This window comes from Electrona antarctica, assembly GCF_951216825.1.
Source record: "Electrona antarctica genome assembly, chromosome: 21".
Taxonomy (NCBI): Eukaryota; Metazoa; Chordata; class Actinopteri; order Myctophiformes; family Myctophidae; genus Electrona; species Electrona antarctica.
Window position 1 is genome coordinate 24,942,972 of NC_136802.1, and position 18,399 is coordinate 24,961,370.

The following is an 18,399-nucleotide window of genomic DNA, read 5'->3' on the forward strand; positions in this document are numbered from 1 at the left end:
TAATGAATCATGGAATGCTTCTGGCAGACACACACCAGCATTATTCTCACCCTGAATCAATTGGTTTTTGATACTGCATGGTAAATTCACTCATAAAACTGGGGTTTGTCTGCTTTGATGGTTACTGTATTTAACAGGTAAATCCATCCATCCATCCATCCATCCTCAACCGCTTATCTGTAGTCGGGTCGCGGGGGCAACAGCTCCACCAGATAGCTCCAGACTTCCCTCTCCAGAGCAACATTAGTGACTTCCTCCTGGGGGATCCCGAGACATTCCAACTTAAGGCCAGTGAGTAGATGTGCTTCCTCCAACTGCGCCTTGGTCTGCCCCGGGGTCTCCTTCCAGTGGGACGTACGCCTCGAGGACCTCCCTATAGGGAGACGCCCAAGAGGCATCCTAACCAGATGCCTGAACCACCTATGCTGGCTCCTTTCCAGGGAAAGAAGCAGGTAAACATAATTTCTATCTAGTCATGAGTGACTATATCCACAAGCCAACTGAATCAGAGGACAGTCGGTTTCCTGCCCTGGCCCCTGACCATACACACAAAATAATTGCTGGTTCTTCATCGGTTCTTCAGTGGTGTGGGGACCACTGGGAGGGGGGCGGGGGGGCGTCAGATTATTTTCCTCAGTTAAAATGTCTTAGTTAATAGGCCTAATTCAGTAGAAGCAAAGTTACAAATATTTTTTTCAGAATGTACACTACTTTTATTTTGAATCTATATGTATGCAAGAAGAGCTTAATATTCACTGATGTGTCATAAGCAAATACAGAGTGTGTCCCAATCAAACCAAGATTTAGTCCATGTTGTTCTTTTCAAAACCAGGCCCAAGCATCTCATAAAAACAATTGTAATGTAATATTGCTATTAAAAACGTTTAAGAAAATGTGTGTGTAACCTTCACAAGAAACTCTTGATTTCCAGCCGTTCAGTTATATATTTGAGTTATATTTTGGTTTGTAATTATTTATTTTTATACATTGTGTTTTGCTGTGGTGATTTCGTATTGATTGTGTTGATTGTTTTCTCAACTGAATGGCTGGAAATTAAGATTTTACATACCGGTAGGCCTATATAGTATAAAACTCGCGAGACAACATATGGGGCCAAAGTATTGTTGGGGGGTCTCCACTCCCCAGCAGCCCAAAAGGTTGAGAATAATAAGCCCAGTCAGGGCAGCCTAGCAGTTGGTTCTGGTGCTGTCCTACCCCTCCCTGTGGGGGGTAATGTGAGCGGACAGTTGTCTCTACTTACACCGGGGCTGGCCTGCCTGCCTGCGCCTGCCTGAGTGAGTGACAGACAACAACAACTCGAGGACTGACTGACTTGAACAACAAGAAAGTCGAATGCCAGGATATAGTATAGTCGCACCGTGGGGGGAAAGTTAAACATCACCATAACTTGTATTTTAGGGAGAGAAGAGACTTGTTGAAGAAGTTCAGTTTGGCCGTCGCCATGAAGAGTTTGGACGCGTTGCTGCTGGCCTGTTGCGTGTGGAGTTTGTGCGCGCTGGGAGGTAAGAAGAGCATGTCAAGCACTGAAGCAGTCAACCTACACGTATATTGTAGGACGGCTATACTCAGTGTGTAGCCTACTGCACGCGTCCCCAGTGGTTCTCAAACTTTGTTAATTTCAATTTGGTTCCATTTGTACACTCTCGGTGTTACAGTAACAGAGTAGACCACCTAGGACTAGGTCCAAAGAACCCCCGAGGGTCTCTGCGTCATTGCGACCTGTTATTTCCGGACACACTGGGGCACGAGCACGACACCGTTCTATGATGGTGAAGTCATATTTGGCCCATAAAGTCTGCTAAATAATGTAGTTGGCTAAATTAGCCAACTACATTATTAACAATGCATAAGGCAACATAGCTTATATATATTTGTGAAAAAGTAGGCTATTATGGATTTATGGGTCTGATGATGCTACAGTAAGTGTGTGGACATAAAGGTGGGCTCATACAGGCAGGATTCAGAAACAATACATCATTTAACTAGGCTTACTACTAGGCTTACTTGTTGACCTATTTTGGGCATCAACACAATGGTGACAAAAATGACAAATAGCAGAAGTAAGCAGGTGGTTAAGAATAATAAGCCTGTGTATTTGAGATTTGTTTTGTCAGTGGACTGACTCATTCCCCTTTTAGAGTTCACCTTGATTGATCACTGTTCATTACAGTCAAACAGCACCCACAGAGACTGATCCGTTTAAAACCAAGTCAAACATCCCGCTGAGAGTCGGCTATAAAGGACCTATAATGTCACACCTTGTGAAGGGACCTATAATGTCCTTGCCGTTTATTTGTTTTATTATTTTTACACTAACTTTGGCAGCGGATCACTGGACAATCAAAGCATCACATTATTACAATCTAAAAACAGTATTGAAGTTTATTTAATCTCTTAAAGGTTTCATGACATTCATTTTCATTTATTTTTATGACCTCAATTACACCCAAACAACGTGAACTTTCAACATTCAGTGGATTTTCTGTGTGCTGGGTCTTTCTCTGTGTGTTCTGAAGCCTTTTGAGCTGCAATGAAATCAGGCAAAATCCTTCAACAGTGACATCTGCTGACTGCTGGAAAAATTGTTATGTCATATATGGGATTTGTGGACTGTTACATCACAGTCCACAGGCAAATCAGAGCACTTGTTTGAGCCTAATTATTCAGAAAACCCAAGACCACAGAACATCTACTCTACTGAATGTTCAAAGTTCAGGTTTCTTAGTGTGCAATTGAGCAAAGAAAAAATACATACCATTGACTGAGATACCGTAGGCACCCTCCATTTCCCCCTCTATATAAATATCGCCAAAAATAGCCGATCTACAAGCTCACAGTTGAAGTTTGATCTGCTATTTTCGCAGAATGTTTGCCCCACAGAACAGGGACGCTGGGGTTCACGTAACCTTGCGTCACCTCGGAGGAAAGCCTAGATTTGGTTAACTCTGAAAGGGTCAATTCTTCTACTCTCTGAGTTCAATGAACACTATATTTGACTGTGTGCAAATAGGCTGAGATTGTGCCATGTAGGAAATAATACAACAGGCGAGATATTCTTCTATCAAAGTGGTTTTCAACCCCAGGCCCATTATTTATTCAGCATTTCAGCCTCGGACCACGGATTTAGCCTCTCAGACCAAAAACTTTGAATATTTTCTTGTCGTTGGATAAGATTTTGTCCATAATTCCATGCTGTATTGACGTGGTAACATTAGGAGAGATAACAGGCAAACGTTGATCAAAATTGCAATTATCCTACATTCTGCAGTAATGGAGATGTTTAACAATAATTTAACTCTTGAGAGTGTAAAATGAAACCCCCTTTTCTCCCCAATTTAGTCGTTATGCCACATGGTTTTAGAGAGAGGGAGGAGTGACTCACAGCAAAGCCACGTACCCAAGTCATTGCTTCAGACATATTATTTCTATTCCACGAACATACTTGATTAATTGCGTCGGCTAAACGTCGTTGCAAGGTTAACTCAGACGTTTCAAGTCAATCTGTACTTTAAAATCCATTAAATTGTAATATCAATACTCCCCCAGTAGACCATTTGCTGCGCCTGCATGTCTCTGTCTCTGTCTCTCTCTCTCTCTCTCTCTCTCTCTCTCTCTCTCTCTCTCTCTCTCTCTCTCTCTCTCTCTATGTGTGTCATGTCTCTGCATACTGTGCCTGCCAATAAAGGCTCAGAAAGACCCCAAAATAACCCAAATAAGGAAGTCAGGACAGCTGAGGGGGATGGAGTCTCACCACCACCTCATTCATGATTTGCTACCTACAGCACTGGTTCTCAGACAAATTGTATTTGGTCACAGACCCCCATCTGAGAATGTTTGGTGCCAGGTCAGGGACTCCCATACAGGATCCAGGACCAATGTATGCTGTATAGAGTTAAAAACATTTTGCCGGGTACCCTGAAACCCCCTCAAGGGTTTTTTTGAGTGGTGGGCACACCGTCTCCATCATGTAGCTAGGCTAGGCCCCTATGTCTGTCTGTTTAGGGTACCAACAGGTGAAAAAGTGGCACTGTTGAGCTTCACACTGCACAGATGCATGATGGGAAGCTGAGTTTTTAGTGTAACACCAGTCTTTTTCTGTCTGTCTGTACAGGAGTTCAGTACAGTATAACAATTACAGTATAGTTCCACCGCTCACTTCACACAGGTGTGATTGACTCACACCATTTGTTGTATGACAAAGTATAGATGGAGCATAAAACCTTGCATTCCAGCATCCGTATTATTCTTTGAGGAACATTGGCAAAACATTTTTAGATCTACAAGCTCATGACACATTGTGAGTGTGTAGATCAGCTATTTTCGGTGAAGAGATTTGTCATACTGTAGATGGAAAAAGGGGTCCAACCGTCCAAGTACAGAGTAGAAGTCTAGAGGGTTTAACCCATTAAAACCAGGAAAGCATCAGTGTCATTTTGCATTCTAGTGTTGGCTATTCAGACAAGACAAGACTTTACTTACTTATTCAAAAATAGTAGATGTGCAAGCTCCACTTCGTGCCGTGCTGTGAGCTTGCATATCTGCTATGAACAGTGAACACTTTTGAAAAGTGATGGAATGGTCTTTTATAATTTTGCACACAAATCTTATCTTCTGGGTGGCCCTGGCACAAATAAAACAATCTGATGGGGGGGGGGGGGGGGGGGGGTCCTAGCCTAGTCAACAAAATTTGTTGACTAGGCTAGGACCCTTAATGACTTGGTAAATGGTCACATGGATAGGAGTTAGAGACGGTGCAATGAAAACAATTAAGTGGCACACACGCACACTTTAACGAGTGCAATTTATAGTCTCACTCCCAGACCAGACAGTTTTCTCATTTCCAGACAGGACCATGGTGGAGGTTGATAATTATTCGATAATAAGTTATTGCTGAGTGCTGACTGTCACCTGACTCACCTCCCTTTATGCAGATATTGTATCGTGCCTCCTTGGCATCAGGGTGCTGTTGCTTGCATGCATTTCTAACTTAATCTACCTGTTGGGAATCTATACTTGGCCCCCTCCTTTTTTCCCTCTACACAATCCCTTTGCCAAAAATAGCTGATCTACAAGCTCACAGCGATTTTGATCAAATTGTTCAATTGATCAAAAAAGCACTTCTTGATTAAAGTAATCGCAAAACTAATACATAGAATTATCTCTAGGAAAATAATCAAAGGTTTCAGCCTTTTATAGCGAACCACCTCCCTCGTCCACCAATGCGTCGCGTGGCCTAAATAATGGAGGTGCCTCCCCGGGTGATGGTTGTCATTTATTCCTGTCAGGCCTGATCCCGGAGGGGCCACCGCTGTGCCAGGCGTGATGAATGCTGCGTTAGAAATGCGTCCAACCTTCCTACATGGGAAGAAGGGAAAGGCACAGTTAACGGCAGCATTCTGTCTGGATAGGGTCCCGTTTCTTGTGACGGTCATCCGTGTACAGTACATGACATAGGCTACAGTCTGCTAGATCTAATCAATTATTTTTATTTTTGCATCATTGTCAATGGTTTCCATGTTGAAACATGTCCATACATTTTCATTCCCCCCCCAAAACAAAATAGCAGAAATAGCAGATCTACGAGCTATTTAGTATTTCGCAGCAGCATCCATTCTGTGGTGGTGAGAAAATGAAGAAATGAGATGACCTCGGTCAACATCTCCTGATAATTAATGGACACTCCAGGCTGCCCAATAAAACCCCCACCATCACAAATACCGCTACAAAAACATTTAAAATCCAGCTATTGCCTGATTTGGCCAGTTTTTATATCTGGCCATTCATTTTCGTTCATAAATCATCGAGGCAGTTTGAAATGATTTTAAGTCATAAGTAACGCCCAACCCTACACTGTGACTGTGTCTACCATCCTATTGTTGATGAATTGAATGCATACACTAGGACCACACACACACACACACACACACACACACTCAGCTCATAGTGTAGGCACGAATGAGCTTGTATGAGACTATGAGGAGACATAAATAAAGCATGACTGTGTGTTCCTGTGCCTGCAGACACATCGGAGGGAGAGAACACTCTGATGAAGAAGCTCTTCGCCAACTATAACCTGAAGGTGCGGCCCGCTCCCACCACCGCGCACAGGGTGCCGGTCCGCGTGGGCATGATCCTCTCCTCCTTTGTCGGCCTGGTAAGGACGCACGCACGCATTCACGCACGCACGCACGCACGCATGCACGCACGCACGCACAAACGCACGCACAAACGCACACACACACATTTATATTCTTGTACTTGTTAGGACAGCATTGTAAATAGCTGAAAATACAAAACAAAAAAGCTTGTAGATCAGCTTTTGTCCAGTGCGTGACATCTCCCCAGTACAACTAAGCATATAAAATAGATTACCTGGCATGATGTACACTTAAGTGAGTCAGTAATATTTCATATGCTGTACATCGGAACTTTTCAAAACAAAGTTAGAAAGTGCTGCACGGGACGCAGATACAATAAACACATAAAACATACAGTACTATACATATTCACTTGATATATACAAACGGGAGCCCCCTTTGCAGGGAAGGCGAGAAGGCTAAAGCCCTTCACACACTCGGATTATCCAACAGTGAGGCCTGTTCCAGAACTGGAACAGGCTTCACTGTTGGAGTACAAATTTGACAGATGAACTTTCACTTGTACTATTGACCTTGGTCAGAGGATCTGAGTGGCCGAGAGATGCAGTACAGATATGCAAAAGTTTTTGAATGCAAGAGCAAGACAAGACCTTTTATACAGGGTTCCCAAACGTTTTAATTTCTACGACTCTGTTCGTTTGTTATGCATTAGGCTACCGACCCCACATAACTCTGAGAGTGTACAAATGGAACCAAATGGACCCAATTACGGGTCCATTTGGACCCCTTTTACACGAGAACGGTGTTCATAGAAAACGGCAAAATAAAGTATCGTTTGCTGGGGTCCCTTTAGACGAGAACGGTGTGTTCGGGGGGTGAAAACGCAACAAAGTGAAAACACCTTCCAAAGTGGAAATCTTTGAAAACGCTGTTTCCTCCCATCTCCATGTAAACAGGCAAAACAGTGAATCCGCAAAACTTGTGACATCATGGCTCACAGCGGCTCACAACGCATATGTTTATTACATTGAGGCAGAGCCATATGTTTGGAGTTCCTACAATGAGCAAGCGCTCCCTCCTCGCCTACAAAGCGCCGCTCATCAGCGATGGTGAATGTAAAACCATGATGTAAATACAAAGCCTTGTGATAGGCGGCAGCAGCATTTATATAATGTATGTATAAAATATAACCATCCCGTGGTGCGCTCTGCCTCCAGTACATGCCTCTGGGCTGCCTGTCAGCCTGTCTGTCACTCCATGCGGTTAGAAAGCAGGCAGAGGTGCGCCCCTCCGTTGTGGTCTGGAAGGGGGGAGGTGCGCCCCTCCGTTGTGGTCTGGAAGGGGAGAGCTACCCGGTTCTTCTTCTTGTAAATGGATGACTGGTCTGTCTGGCAGTCCGTTACTGCCACCTAGCGACTTGACATGCACATTATAGCGTCTTCATAAAGTGTGCGTTCTCGTGTAAAGGGTCGATAAAAAATGTGAACACAACGGGACTTTTTCTCTGGCGTCCGTTCTCGTGTAAAGGGTGGCCTTGGTTACATTTGTACACTCAGAGTTACAGAGCTGTAAAGCGTCCATGTGGTTTCTCACTTTCAACGCTGGGGCACCCCCTGGGACCCTCTCCAGGACCGCTGAGGGTCCCCAGACCCCACTTTGAGAACCATTGTGATAAGCAGGTTCTAATACCTTCTATACTTTATGGCAGTGGTTTTCAACCAGTGGTCCTTGAGGGGGTTCCAGGTGGTCCCCAGCTAAATGATGGAGAGTTGGTAACCAAATGGACCCTGTAAAATGAAACCAAATGGACCCATACGGAACTATAATAGGGATCCTGTATCAGCGATACAGGATCCCCCCCCCCCCCCCCCACCCCCCCCCCCCCCCCACCCCCACCCCAACACCACAGTGTTGCTGTTAGCATTCTCACAGACACATACTGTAGCAACGTCATTAGTATTACTCATCATGGCAATGCTCTTCTGGTCCATACAGGAAGTATCAGCTGCTAGGGTGGGGTGGGGGGGAACGTGGCTTATAGTCCTCTTTCACATCTCTCTCTCTCTGTCTCTGTCTCGCTCTCTCTCTCTCTCTCTGTCTCTCTCTCTGTCTCTCTCTCTCTCTCTCTCTCTCTCTCTCTCTCTCTCTCTCTCTCTGTCTGTGTCTCTGTCTCTCTCTCTCTGTCTCTCTCTCTACCAGCTGTCTGCCCGACATTCCTCTCTGGGTTTTAAATAGCAGGTCTGCTTCAGAGGAGTAATGCACCCCCTTGGATAGTCAATCATACCAACCAGACCCTTTCCCCATACAAAGGTGCACACAATGTGTTGTGAGCTTATAGATCTGTTTTCGGTGCGTGACACTGGTATAAGTATAAGGCACAACTCCAACCCCTAAATCTAACCTTTAAACATCCAGTCCTATCCATTCCCAACCCAAATCTGAATCTTTTCCTAATTATAAATCTAACCCAAATAAAAATAAAATAAACCATTTCTCTTGTGGGGGCCAGGAAAAGTGTCTATTTCTCAAGTTCCACTACACTTGTTGGGACATTTGGTACTTACAAGTATAGTAATACACACGCACACGCGCATGTGCCACGCACACGCCACAGCTGTGGTGATCTCAAGTTATAACACCTTTTATCTGGGAATGTGTGCTTCCAAAAGGTTAAGCCTGTCATGGTTCAAAGTAAAGGGCAACTCTCCTGATTTTTAATCTCAATCATATCGTGAGAGGACACATGGAAGTCTGTGACACTTTCTGGTGTGTTCTGTCTCTGGCTGTGTCTCTCTCTCTCTGTCTGTATCTCTCTCTCTCTCTCTCTGTCTGTATCTCTCTCTCTCTCTGTCTGTATCTCTCTCTCTCTCTGTCTGTATCTCTCTCTCTCTGTCTGTATCTCTCTCTCTCTCTGTCTGTATCTCTCTCTCTCTCTCTGTCTGTATGTCTATCTCTCTCTCTCTCACTCGCTCACTCAGCCTAGGTGAGATGCAGCATTTCACGTTTTACGTTTTCAAGTTCATTACATTGTTTTTCAGCGCTTAAAGAGAGAGCACTCTCGAGACAGAACACGTTGCTAAGAGTTATGTCAGTCCGATTTCTACATCCTTCTCGCAATATTAACGATATGAATCCTGTGCAAAGAAAAATAATCGATGAACTCGCCCTTTAAAAGCAATTACAACTGTCACAGTATAGGCTAGCAGTATTCACTGCACCTAGACAAAAAAAGGTCTATCAATTGAGGTTGATGTTTTCACAGCGTATAGATGGGTGGGGGGAACCGGGAACGTCACTGTAATCCTTCCAGAAAGGATAAAACGCATGAGTGAATGTTCTTCTAATGCCAGAGTGCCCTTGGACAGATGCACCACACAGTATCCTCAAGGAGACATTTAGTTGCTCTACTGAAACTGCTGTGAGAGGGACTTTATCTTCTTATTACGTTCTCATACTCGTAAGAGAGAAATCAAGAGATTAACGGCACTAAAGAGACCTTGTACCTGATGGGACTATATCCAAAAGAACAGTTATAGAAAGATGGACACGGTCTCCATTCACATTGTGTCTGTGGTAGAATAATAAAAGGAACTTTCATTATTTTGACTGGATGTTTAGGACCCGTGTCCTCCATTTCTCGAATCCCTGAAAGCAGCTTAGTTACCGGTGCCTGTCGCTGATACAGGATCCCTATTATAGTTCCACTTCTTTCCATTTGTTTGGGTTTTTATAGTTCATGCATTTTCATTGTTTGACGTTTTACCCCGGTTCCTCATTTTAGTTATTGTTCTTTTATTGATGCTAATTGTGGTCTTATTATTATCAAATGTATGCAAATCCTGACATTTATGCACTTTTTTCCCCTTTTTTAGAATATGAAAAATGAAGAGATGAGCACGGTTGTTGTCATGCATATGGTAAGTGTGTTTGTGCGTCGTCGGCACTCTGTCGCCTCACAGTGGTGCCTCATGTTACTGCATGCTTGCTACAGCACTGTTATAGCCTCGCATAGTCAGCCTTCATCTGCCTTTGCAATGCATATTGCCCCAGGCAGATTTAGTCTGGCCCTAGTCCTCCCTCAATTGTGGGAGGACTTCACGGCCGAAGTGGTGGCGAGCCAATCAGATTCGTCTGGAACCAGGCTATAACCAACCAGGGCCCAGTATGCAAATATGGGGCGGGACATTGCGGAAAATGTCCCCCGTGTGAAAAGCCCCTAACTAAATGCATGCTCCGTTGTACAGCAGTGTTGCATGCTGAAAGAAGCCGATTTACAAGTTACTAATAATACTAATATACTAATAATACTACTAATAATTCACAATTAACTAATGAACCAAACCGATATTTATAACCACTATCCGACTTGTAACCAAAACACATTTTTTAATTCGTTTTTATTCTTATAAATCAACAAATTGACTTGAAACAATTCAAATAGATCTTTTTTCTAATCGACTAAATCGATTAATCTGATTAACCACTTTTTTTTACTCAATTTACAAGTGGCATCTCACAATGCGCACGACATGCGTACTTAGCCCATTGTGCTTATATTTACGTAACAATTTTAAGTTGTGCGCCAGTGGAGAGACACTGCCGTACAAATGAAAAGGGAATCACTCACGGCAAACAACACACATAGAACGAAGTGACTCAGAACATGATGGAGCGCTCAAATTAAATATTATTTACTACCTGTGAACAATACATCAATCACCAGGCCTAATCATTACACATGCGCCGCGAATGCGAGCAATTTCTCCGCTCGCATCATCTTGAGCAACTTGAGCGTGACCCCCGTAGCACTGATGGCGATGTGTTTATCAGCGTGAGACCCCCCTCCGACTCATCTGCTTGGAGCTCACACCGAGCAAAGTGCCGTGAAAACCCACTCCAAACAAATTGCTCGCCGAGCGAGAGCACTCGCTGCCGCTCCTAATCGTAATGCGCGGCGTATGCGGAATGAGAAATTATGCTAATGGGAGTCGATATTATGCATGAGCGACCGCGCACGGATATTGTCCCCCGCGGTAACGAATGCCAATGGCAGCGAAATTAAAAATAAATTGATGAAATGACAAATTGTTTACGTTTGGTAAATGGAAAGGTTTTCGCCTTCTGTCTCTTTCTGTTTCGTCCCGCTCCACTGCACGCTGTGTTTTCTTTGTTGTTGTTTTGCTCCATTTCTATCCTTTCACTGCATTAAAGCTGCAATCCGGAACTTGTTTTCATAAATAAAACTTTATTTTAGCCAATCTTTATGGTGGTGCATACTGCATATGCATACTGTACATCATAACTAGTACATCTGCCGTGGTTGGAGGCGGTCTCCCCACTCTTCCATTGATACAGTCAGGTAAAGGACACTTACTGGTCGACAAGTAGCGCCGCTTAACCCATTTAGGCCTGACGTCAAAAAAGGGGAAAAAAAGTCTTCTGAAAGAATATTATATTCAAAGATTTGTGCCGCATTTTCACGATTTTTCAAAAATAGCAGACCTACAAGCTCGTAGCGCGCCACTTGGTGGCGCGCTATGAGCTTGTAGATCTGCTATTTTTCAATAGTTAAAACACCAAAAGGGGTTCCCGTACAGAGTGGGTTAAAGCTCATATGCTTCAGGCAGTACTACTTGGTCTATATCTCATCTATACAGTATCTCCCCTGACCAAGCAGGGATTCCATCTTGGGAGAGCAGTAGAAGTCGGGCCTCTCACACGCATGTTGGACGTACAGTATAAAAACCTACGGATTGCAGCTTTAAGACTCAAATAGGTCAGGACTGGAGTAGCTAGCTACAGTAAACACTAGACCAGACACACACATTGCTATACTTGTGTGGACATAAAACTTTTTAGGACTGCATTGACAATGGCAGGAAAAATTGCTGAAGAATTGCCGATCTACAAGCTTGCTGTGCGTCACAGCGAGACACGGTGTGAGCTTGTAGATCGGCTATTTTTCGGTGCACAGCTAAGTATAAAATGGGGGAAACGTTTACCCCAACCACTTAACCTGATCTCTGAATCCTAACCCTCATCTCTAAATCCTAACCCGTCCCCAACCTATACGTTAGGGTTCCTATTCCTAACTGTACGCCTGTCTTCCCAAATCATTTTTAACCATAAAACAACAAGGACCAGATAAATGGTCCTCACAATGTCTATTTCTCAAACACTACTATACTTGTGGGGACATGTGGCCCTCACAAGTATAGTAATGCAAGTACACACAAACACACTGACCCATGTCACTGATCCTGGCAGGAATGGACAGACCATCGATTGTCGTGGACACCTAAGGAGAATGATGGAATTGAGGTGTTACGTATTCCCTCTCCGAAGGTTTGGCTGCCAGACATTGTTCTCATCAATAAGTAAGTAGTGGAAACACACTGCGGCTGACATTCACACTCCTCAAACTGCTGAAAGTGAATTTGTGCCCTTTGATGTTTGGGGTCATGTTTGTGTGTGTGTTTTTCCACTTGTGTGGGGGGCTGGGGGCTAGGGAAAACTTCATGCTAATTCAATTCAACCTAATTCAGAATCTTGTTTGTTTGTTGCCATTGACTATTTTCCACTGCATGTAAACTGAAATGAAGTGAATTGGAAAAGTTAGCAGGGGAAGGAGAGGGGGAAAAAAGAAAAATGATTTTAATATCAATGCATTGCTTCATTAAAGGTATATTCAGTGATTTGACTTAATTCAAATATCACTATTTTTTTATTTTTTTCTGGATAATCCTCCCTACTATAGAGTGTGCTGACCATAATGTGCTGAGCCCCTGGGGTCAAAAAAACCCTAGTTTCAGTTTTGGTGACGGGTGGCAAAACCTTCATCCAATCAGGATGAGTGGGGCCTTCCTCCAATCATGATCGAGTGGGGGCGGGCCTTGGTGCACGTGCTGTTGGCCTGTTGCACTTCCCCCCACTGTAGAGCGTGCATGTGCACATTTTGTTACCGGGGCGGACTGGGTGGTTTTCCAAATCACCCAAATCACTGAATGCTCCTTTAACATGTGCATTTTCCAACACTTTCAAAAGAATTGCAAAACAAAATTAAAAAAATACATTTTAAATAGGGCTTAAGTATTAATTCATAATATATTTGTGAAAGTTTGTGTTCCTGGAGTGCCATCCTAGAAGTGCAGTGTCAACATTGGAAACATTGCAAAGTGAAAAGCCATGTGCTTGCAAAAACATACTAAATGTTTTTTTACTTTAGTACAACACTCAAGTAAAGTACGTAGTTGGTGTCCAGCACTGCATAGATGTACAACACCCCCCCCCAACCCCTCCACCCCCCCACCACCACCACCACCACAGAGGCCCGGGTTCCATCTCGGCAGTGGTGCCTCCAATTAACACACCTGTCGGCAGGAGGTGGGGACTGTGTCTTATACTGACTGATCAGTGGGACTCCTCACTGTCAGTGGACTCCATGCGGATCACAGCACACATGGGGCCGTCTACAATCTCCCCTCCACTACAGTGGGGGTGTTGGCAGCAAGGTTATCACTGTTAATTAACTGTAACCAAATAAGGAATAAATTTGTCATTTACTCACATTTCCGTTACTGAGAAACTGAAAATCCAAATGAGGCTTTACAGAAAAACGGTAACTAGCTGAAACTAATGTGTGTTGACAGACAGTACTTTTGGGTGGACAATTCTTTTCAACTGAGAACAAAACAAACTAGAAAAAGCTTACAGAGTTACAAAAGTAGTTGTTCCAGTTCCAAGGGACATCTTAGTCTGGGGATAAGCACAGTCAACACAACAAACAGCAACACTCGCCATAGCGGCGCCTTAAGACTATGATAAGAAATTTTACGTAAATTGCACGCTGCGTGCGTCAAAACGGGCCAATCCTGCAAACTTTGAAAGCCAATGTTAGCCAATTATGATGGATATATCGGATGAAATATCAGACAGATCCGTCTTGAACACATGACTATAGAGATAGTGTGCAACGATTCGCGGGAATTCTGGACAGAATCTGGAGGAGTAATATCAAAATTTGTGGCAGAGGTTCATCGTTGGCATCCAGGGAGTGTGTGTGCAAAATGTGGCACCGACCGGGTTAACGGTGCCAGAGATTAGCTGGTAACAGATGGACGGACGGACACACTCACACACACGGACTCACACACACACGGACGGAGTGCAAAACATACTCTCTCCCCATGCCTTCGGCCTGGTGGAGACAATTATTTGTGTTTTAAGATCTTTTGTTGAGTTTTTATTCCATTATACATTTTCCTGACCTTTTTTTAGTCTTGTCCTTTACAAATACCCCATATAGCAATACAATATCTACGAGCTCCGTGGCCTTGTGGTTAGTGTCCACCCTGAGACTGGGAGTTCAGGGTTCAATCCCCAGTTGAGTCATATCAAAGACTATAAAATGATACCCAATGCCTCCCTGCTTGGCAGTCGGCACTAATGGTTGGAGTGTGTCACACCAGCATCATGTCCAGGGGGTGTACTTGGAACGTCAAGCTTCCTCACGCTTACGGAAATAACAGATGCTGTTGGCTCCTGACCTATGGGCCACAACACTCAGGAACCGTTGGTTCCATAAGACAGCTTAATTGCTGTACTTAAAATTAAAAGCTAGGCTAATAAAAAGTCAAGCAAAAACTAAACTAAACGAGTATTGGAAGACGTTAATGATAACTTATCAGTAGACAAAACTGCACTGGCCCATGACCAGCTAAATTCTGTGGCAAGATATTAATTTTGTTGTTGCCAAGTATTACTATTTGACAGAAACAGTAGAGAACCTTAGAGAAAAAGCAATACTGCAACTGCTCAGCCATTATTGCCAACAGAGAGCCAGGGCAGTGCTATTGCACTGTACACAAAGTACACCCAAAAGAATACTGTATGCACAGCACAGCGTGACACTCGTACATTGGAAAAGCTATATAACAGCACTTAAACTAGTTAGGATACTCTCTGGCTTCGATTATAGTCTCTGCTTTGGGCCATTATTATTCAGTACAAGTGATCAGGTGAATGCACTTATCGAGTGCCCCCCTTTTTTTATAACGACGTGAATGTATTCTCTCTGTCTCTCTCTCTGTCTATCTCTCTCTCTCTCTCTCTCTCTCTCTCTCTCTCTCTGCCACACACACACACACACACACACACACACACACACACACACACACACACACACACACACACATACCCTTCGTTAATGTCGGGCAGAAACCATATATCCATATTTCAAAATGAATGCCCTGCTAACTTAAGAGTAGGGCATTCATTTTGAAATATTGAGATATGGAGATTCATACTAATGTCAAGGGAAAGTTGTTCAGTGTGCCGGGTTTCATACATATTCATCCAATAAATAATAGATGTATTATTTAGTCACAAGCTATTTCATTTAAGCTAATTTATACATTGGATCCGTTTTGGAACACTGGTTCTTTTCTCCATTTCCTGACAAGCAATGGTTTTGGACATGCAAGGTTTCCACCCGACAGCGTTGCCTTGCTCATTGTCGAGGCTCCCATTAGCCGTGCTGTAAATATCCCCAGTGGTCTGCTCGTCAATGCTTTATAGGCAATTAAGCAGCATGACTCTTCAATAACGGATCGCATGGCGCTGCTCAGCTGTCCCGGGCAGGCGCGCGGACACACACACGCACACACACACACACACACACACACACACACACACACACACACACACACACACACACACACACACACACACACACACACACACACACACACACACACACACACTGCCCTTTTCATTATGATCAATGTTTGTCATTTCCTTAATCTCACCCAGCACCTTCACAGGGACAGAGAGTTTAGCAGGGGTTTGAGGACACTCTTCTCCTCTCCAAGCCACCAGAGACATAATTGCCAGATGACCTGCCGCACGCTGACAGGCTGCGACATCCATGTGTCTAATTGGCGTGATGTCTCTGTTGTGTATTGCATTCTTCTTGAGTTTAATGGCTACAAGACGTCGGCCTCGCCATAACATTAGCCCTGGCTGCGCTAAGCTCTCATTCTCTGGCCTGTGAAATAGGCCGGGATTCCTTCTTGTTACAGTATGTGCATTAACCAATGACCACACGTACTTGTGCTGTAGAACTGTACTGTAGCTGTTATTGTTACTTACGTAGTTACGTACAGTACAGTACAGTGGATGCATACATACATACATACATACATACATACATACATGCATACATACATACAATATTGTTAAATCAAACTAATTGATTGACTAATTGACTAAACTAGTCAATTAGTCAACGAGTGTGAACTTTTTTTCCTAATCGATTAGTCAATAGTAATCGTTTAGGAAAGAAAGTTCACACTTGTGTGAAATGAAGGGCGCTCTTATCATCATACCTCATCATACATTCCGTGCTCAGCCAATCAAATCATCACATATGTCATGTCGGCCAATCACTTTTGGACTACATGACATTCCACAGAATGTCAAAGTGCTACAATAAGCAAAAGCATAAAATGAAACATCAAACGATTTAAACATCACACAATTAAAAACATCAAGGGAAACAAAACATTGAGGGCTAACTGCCTGTAGGCTACAGTATAGTAAGGACACTAGTGATGTCAATAACATGGGAAAAAGTGGATCCACAATTTCACTGCGTACTGTAGATTTTACCATGCGCTAATATCCACTTCTGTCTGTCTGTCTGTCTGTCTGTCTGTCTGTCTGTCTGTCTGTCTGTCTGTCTGTCTGTCTGTCTGTCTGTCTGTCTGCAGTAATGACGGTGTCTTTCACGTGGCTCTGCAAGTCCATGTTCAGGCTTACAGCAACGGCAGGGTGACCTGGACACCCCCTGCCTTGTACGTCAGCTCCTGTGGCGTCAAGGTACGCACACGCACACACGCACCATCGCATCACACACACAGATGTACATGTACCACAGTATAATGCTGCGTTAACACTGGCAGATGTACAAAGCTGCACGGTACACGGCATATTTATGCTTTATTGCTGAAGTTGAAACCAGCTCAACTTTTTTGTAGCTGTTGTAGCTTTTGTAGCAGCTGTAAACATATGTAATATGATATAATATATATAAAAGAGCTTTACAAAGTGCTTCACATACAGTACATAAAAAACTAACAAGAAATATAAGGGCAATTCAATGACACAGAAATTTAAAAAGTAACAATTTGAGTGAAAGCAGAAACTAGCTGTCCATTCCTTCCAGTCCAAAGCCATTGTATAAACGTTGGATGTGTCGTTGTGTCATTGACCTGTACCCGTTCCCTACTTGGGAACGATGCAAGTTGGGAACAATGAAAATCTGGAATACCTACCCCACCCTAGTATACAATACTAGAGTGTCTACCTTTACTGGTGTCTACCCCACCCTAGTATGCAATACTAGGGTGTCTACCTTTACTGGTGTCTACCCCACCCTAGTATGCAATACTAGTGGGCTGCCAGTGTGAACGCATCATCACAATCACTGCAGCACCTTTACCCAGTGGTGGAAAGTACTCAACTACTTTACTGGTGTATTTCCAATTTTCAATACTTCTGCTCCACTACACAAAAACTATAAATTTGTATACAGTTACAGTCTGCATAACAAGTACTTTTACATTTGGTACTTGAAGAATATTTTGATGCCAATACTTTTGCACTCGGAGTACATTTTGAATTCCGAATTTGTACTCCTAGCAGAGTATTTCTACAATAGGGATATTGATAAATGTGAGTAAGGTACTTCTCTCACTCACAGCCAGGGGTCATCAACATGTCCATATAAATTCTAGATTTTCTGTTTTACACACCAAATTATAATGTTCTTATTTTGGAGAGTCAATTACTGAATGTCTTTCTCCAGGTTTTCTTCAGAATATGTACTGAATGACACTTATTTACTACGACACTATGGCATATGGTTCTCAAATGTTTTATTTGCAAGGACCCCCTTAACAGTTTTAATGCCGGGATTAAACAATCGTGTTTCAGGTTTCACTGCCGTGTTTTAAATTAGAGCCACTGTGCAAACTGCTGAGTTGCTTGTCATGAAAATCCACTTTAAAACGGTGTAATCGCTTGTCGTAGTGTTCAAAAATATTCCAAAGTGCCGATCCCAACAACACAGCGGATGAGGAAACGCCCCGCTCCGCTCCACCCCCTCCATTGTAATGAATAGGGACTCAATTTCCCTTAACTCTACGGGTCCATTTGGTTCCATTTGTACACTCTCAGAGTAACAGTTACTGACCTGTTACGGTCCCACGTAGGCCAACTC

The 18,399-nt window shown here is 43.4% G+C and overlaps 1 protein-coding gene across 1 annotated transcript in view; it reads left to right on the top strand.

Moving 5' to 3' along the window:
* The first annotated feature begins 1,140 nt into the window (after positions 1-1,140).
* LOC306914419 (acetylcholine receptor subunit beta-like) overlaps positions 1,141-18,399 on the top strand; it is a 78,000-nt gene continuing 60,741 nt past the window's right edge. The window contains exons 1-5 of the mRNA XM_079491422.1: positions 1,141-1,523; positions 6,042-6,175; positions 9,992-10,036; positions 12,387-12,496; positions 16,889-16,997. Of these exons, the coding sequence (XP_079347548.1) occupies positions 1,463-1,523; positions 6,042-6,175; positions 9,992-10,036; positions 12,387-12,496; positions 16,889-16,997 (459 nt within the window). The 5' untranslated portion in view covers positions 1,141-1,462. The remainder of the gene's footprint in view (positions 1,524-6,041; positions 6,176-9,991; positions 10,037-12,386; positions 12,497-16,888; positions 16,998-18,399) is intronic.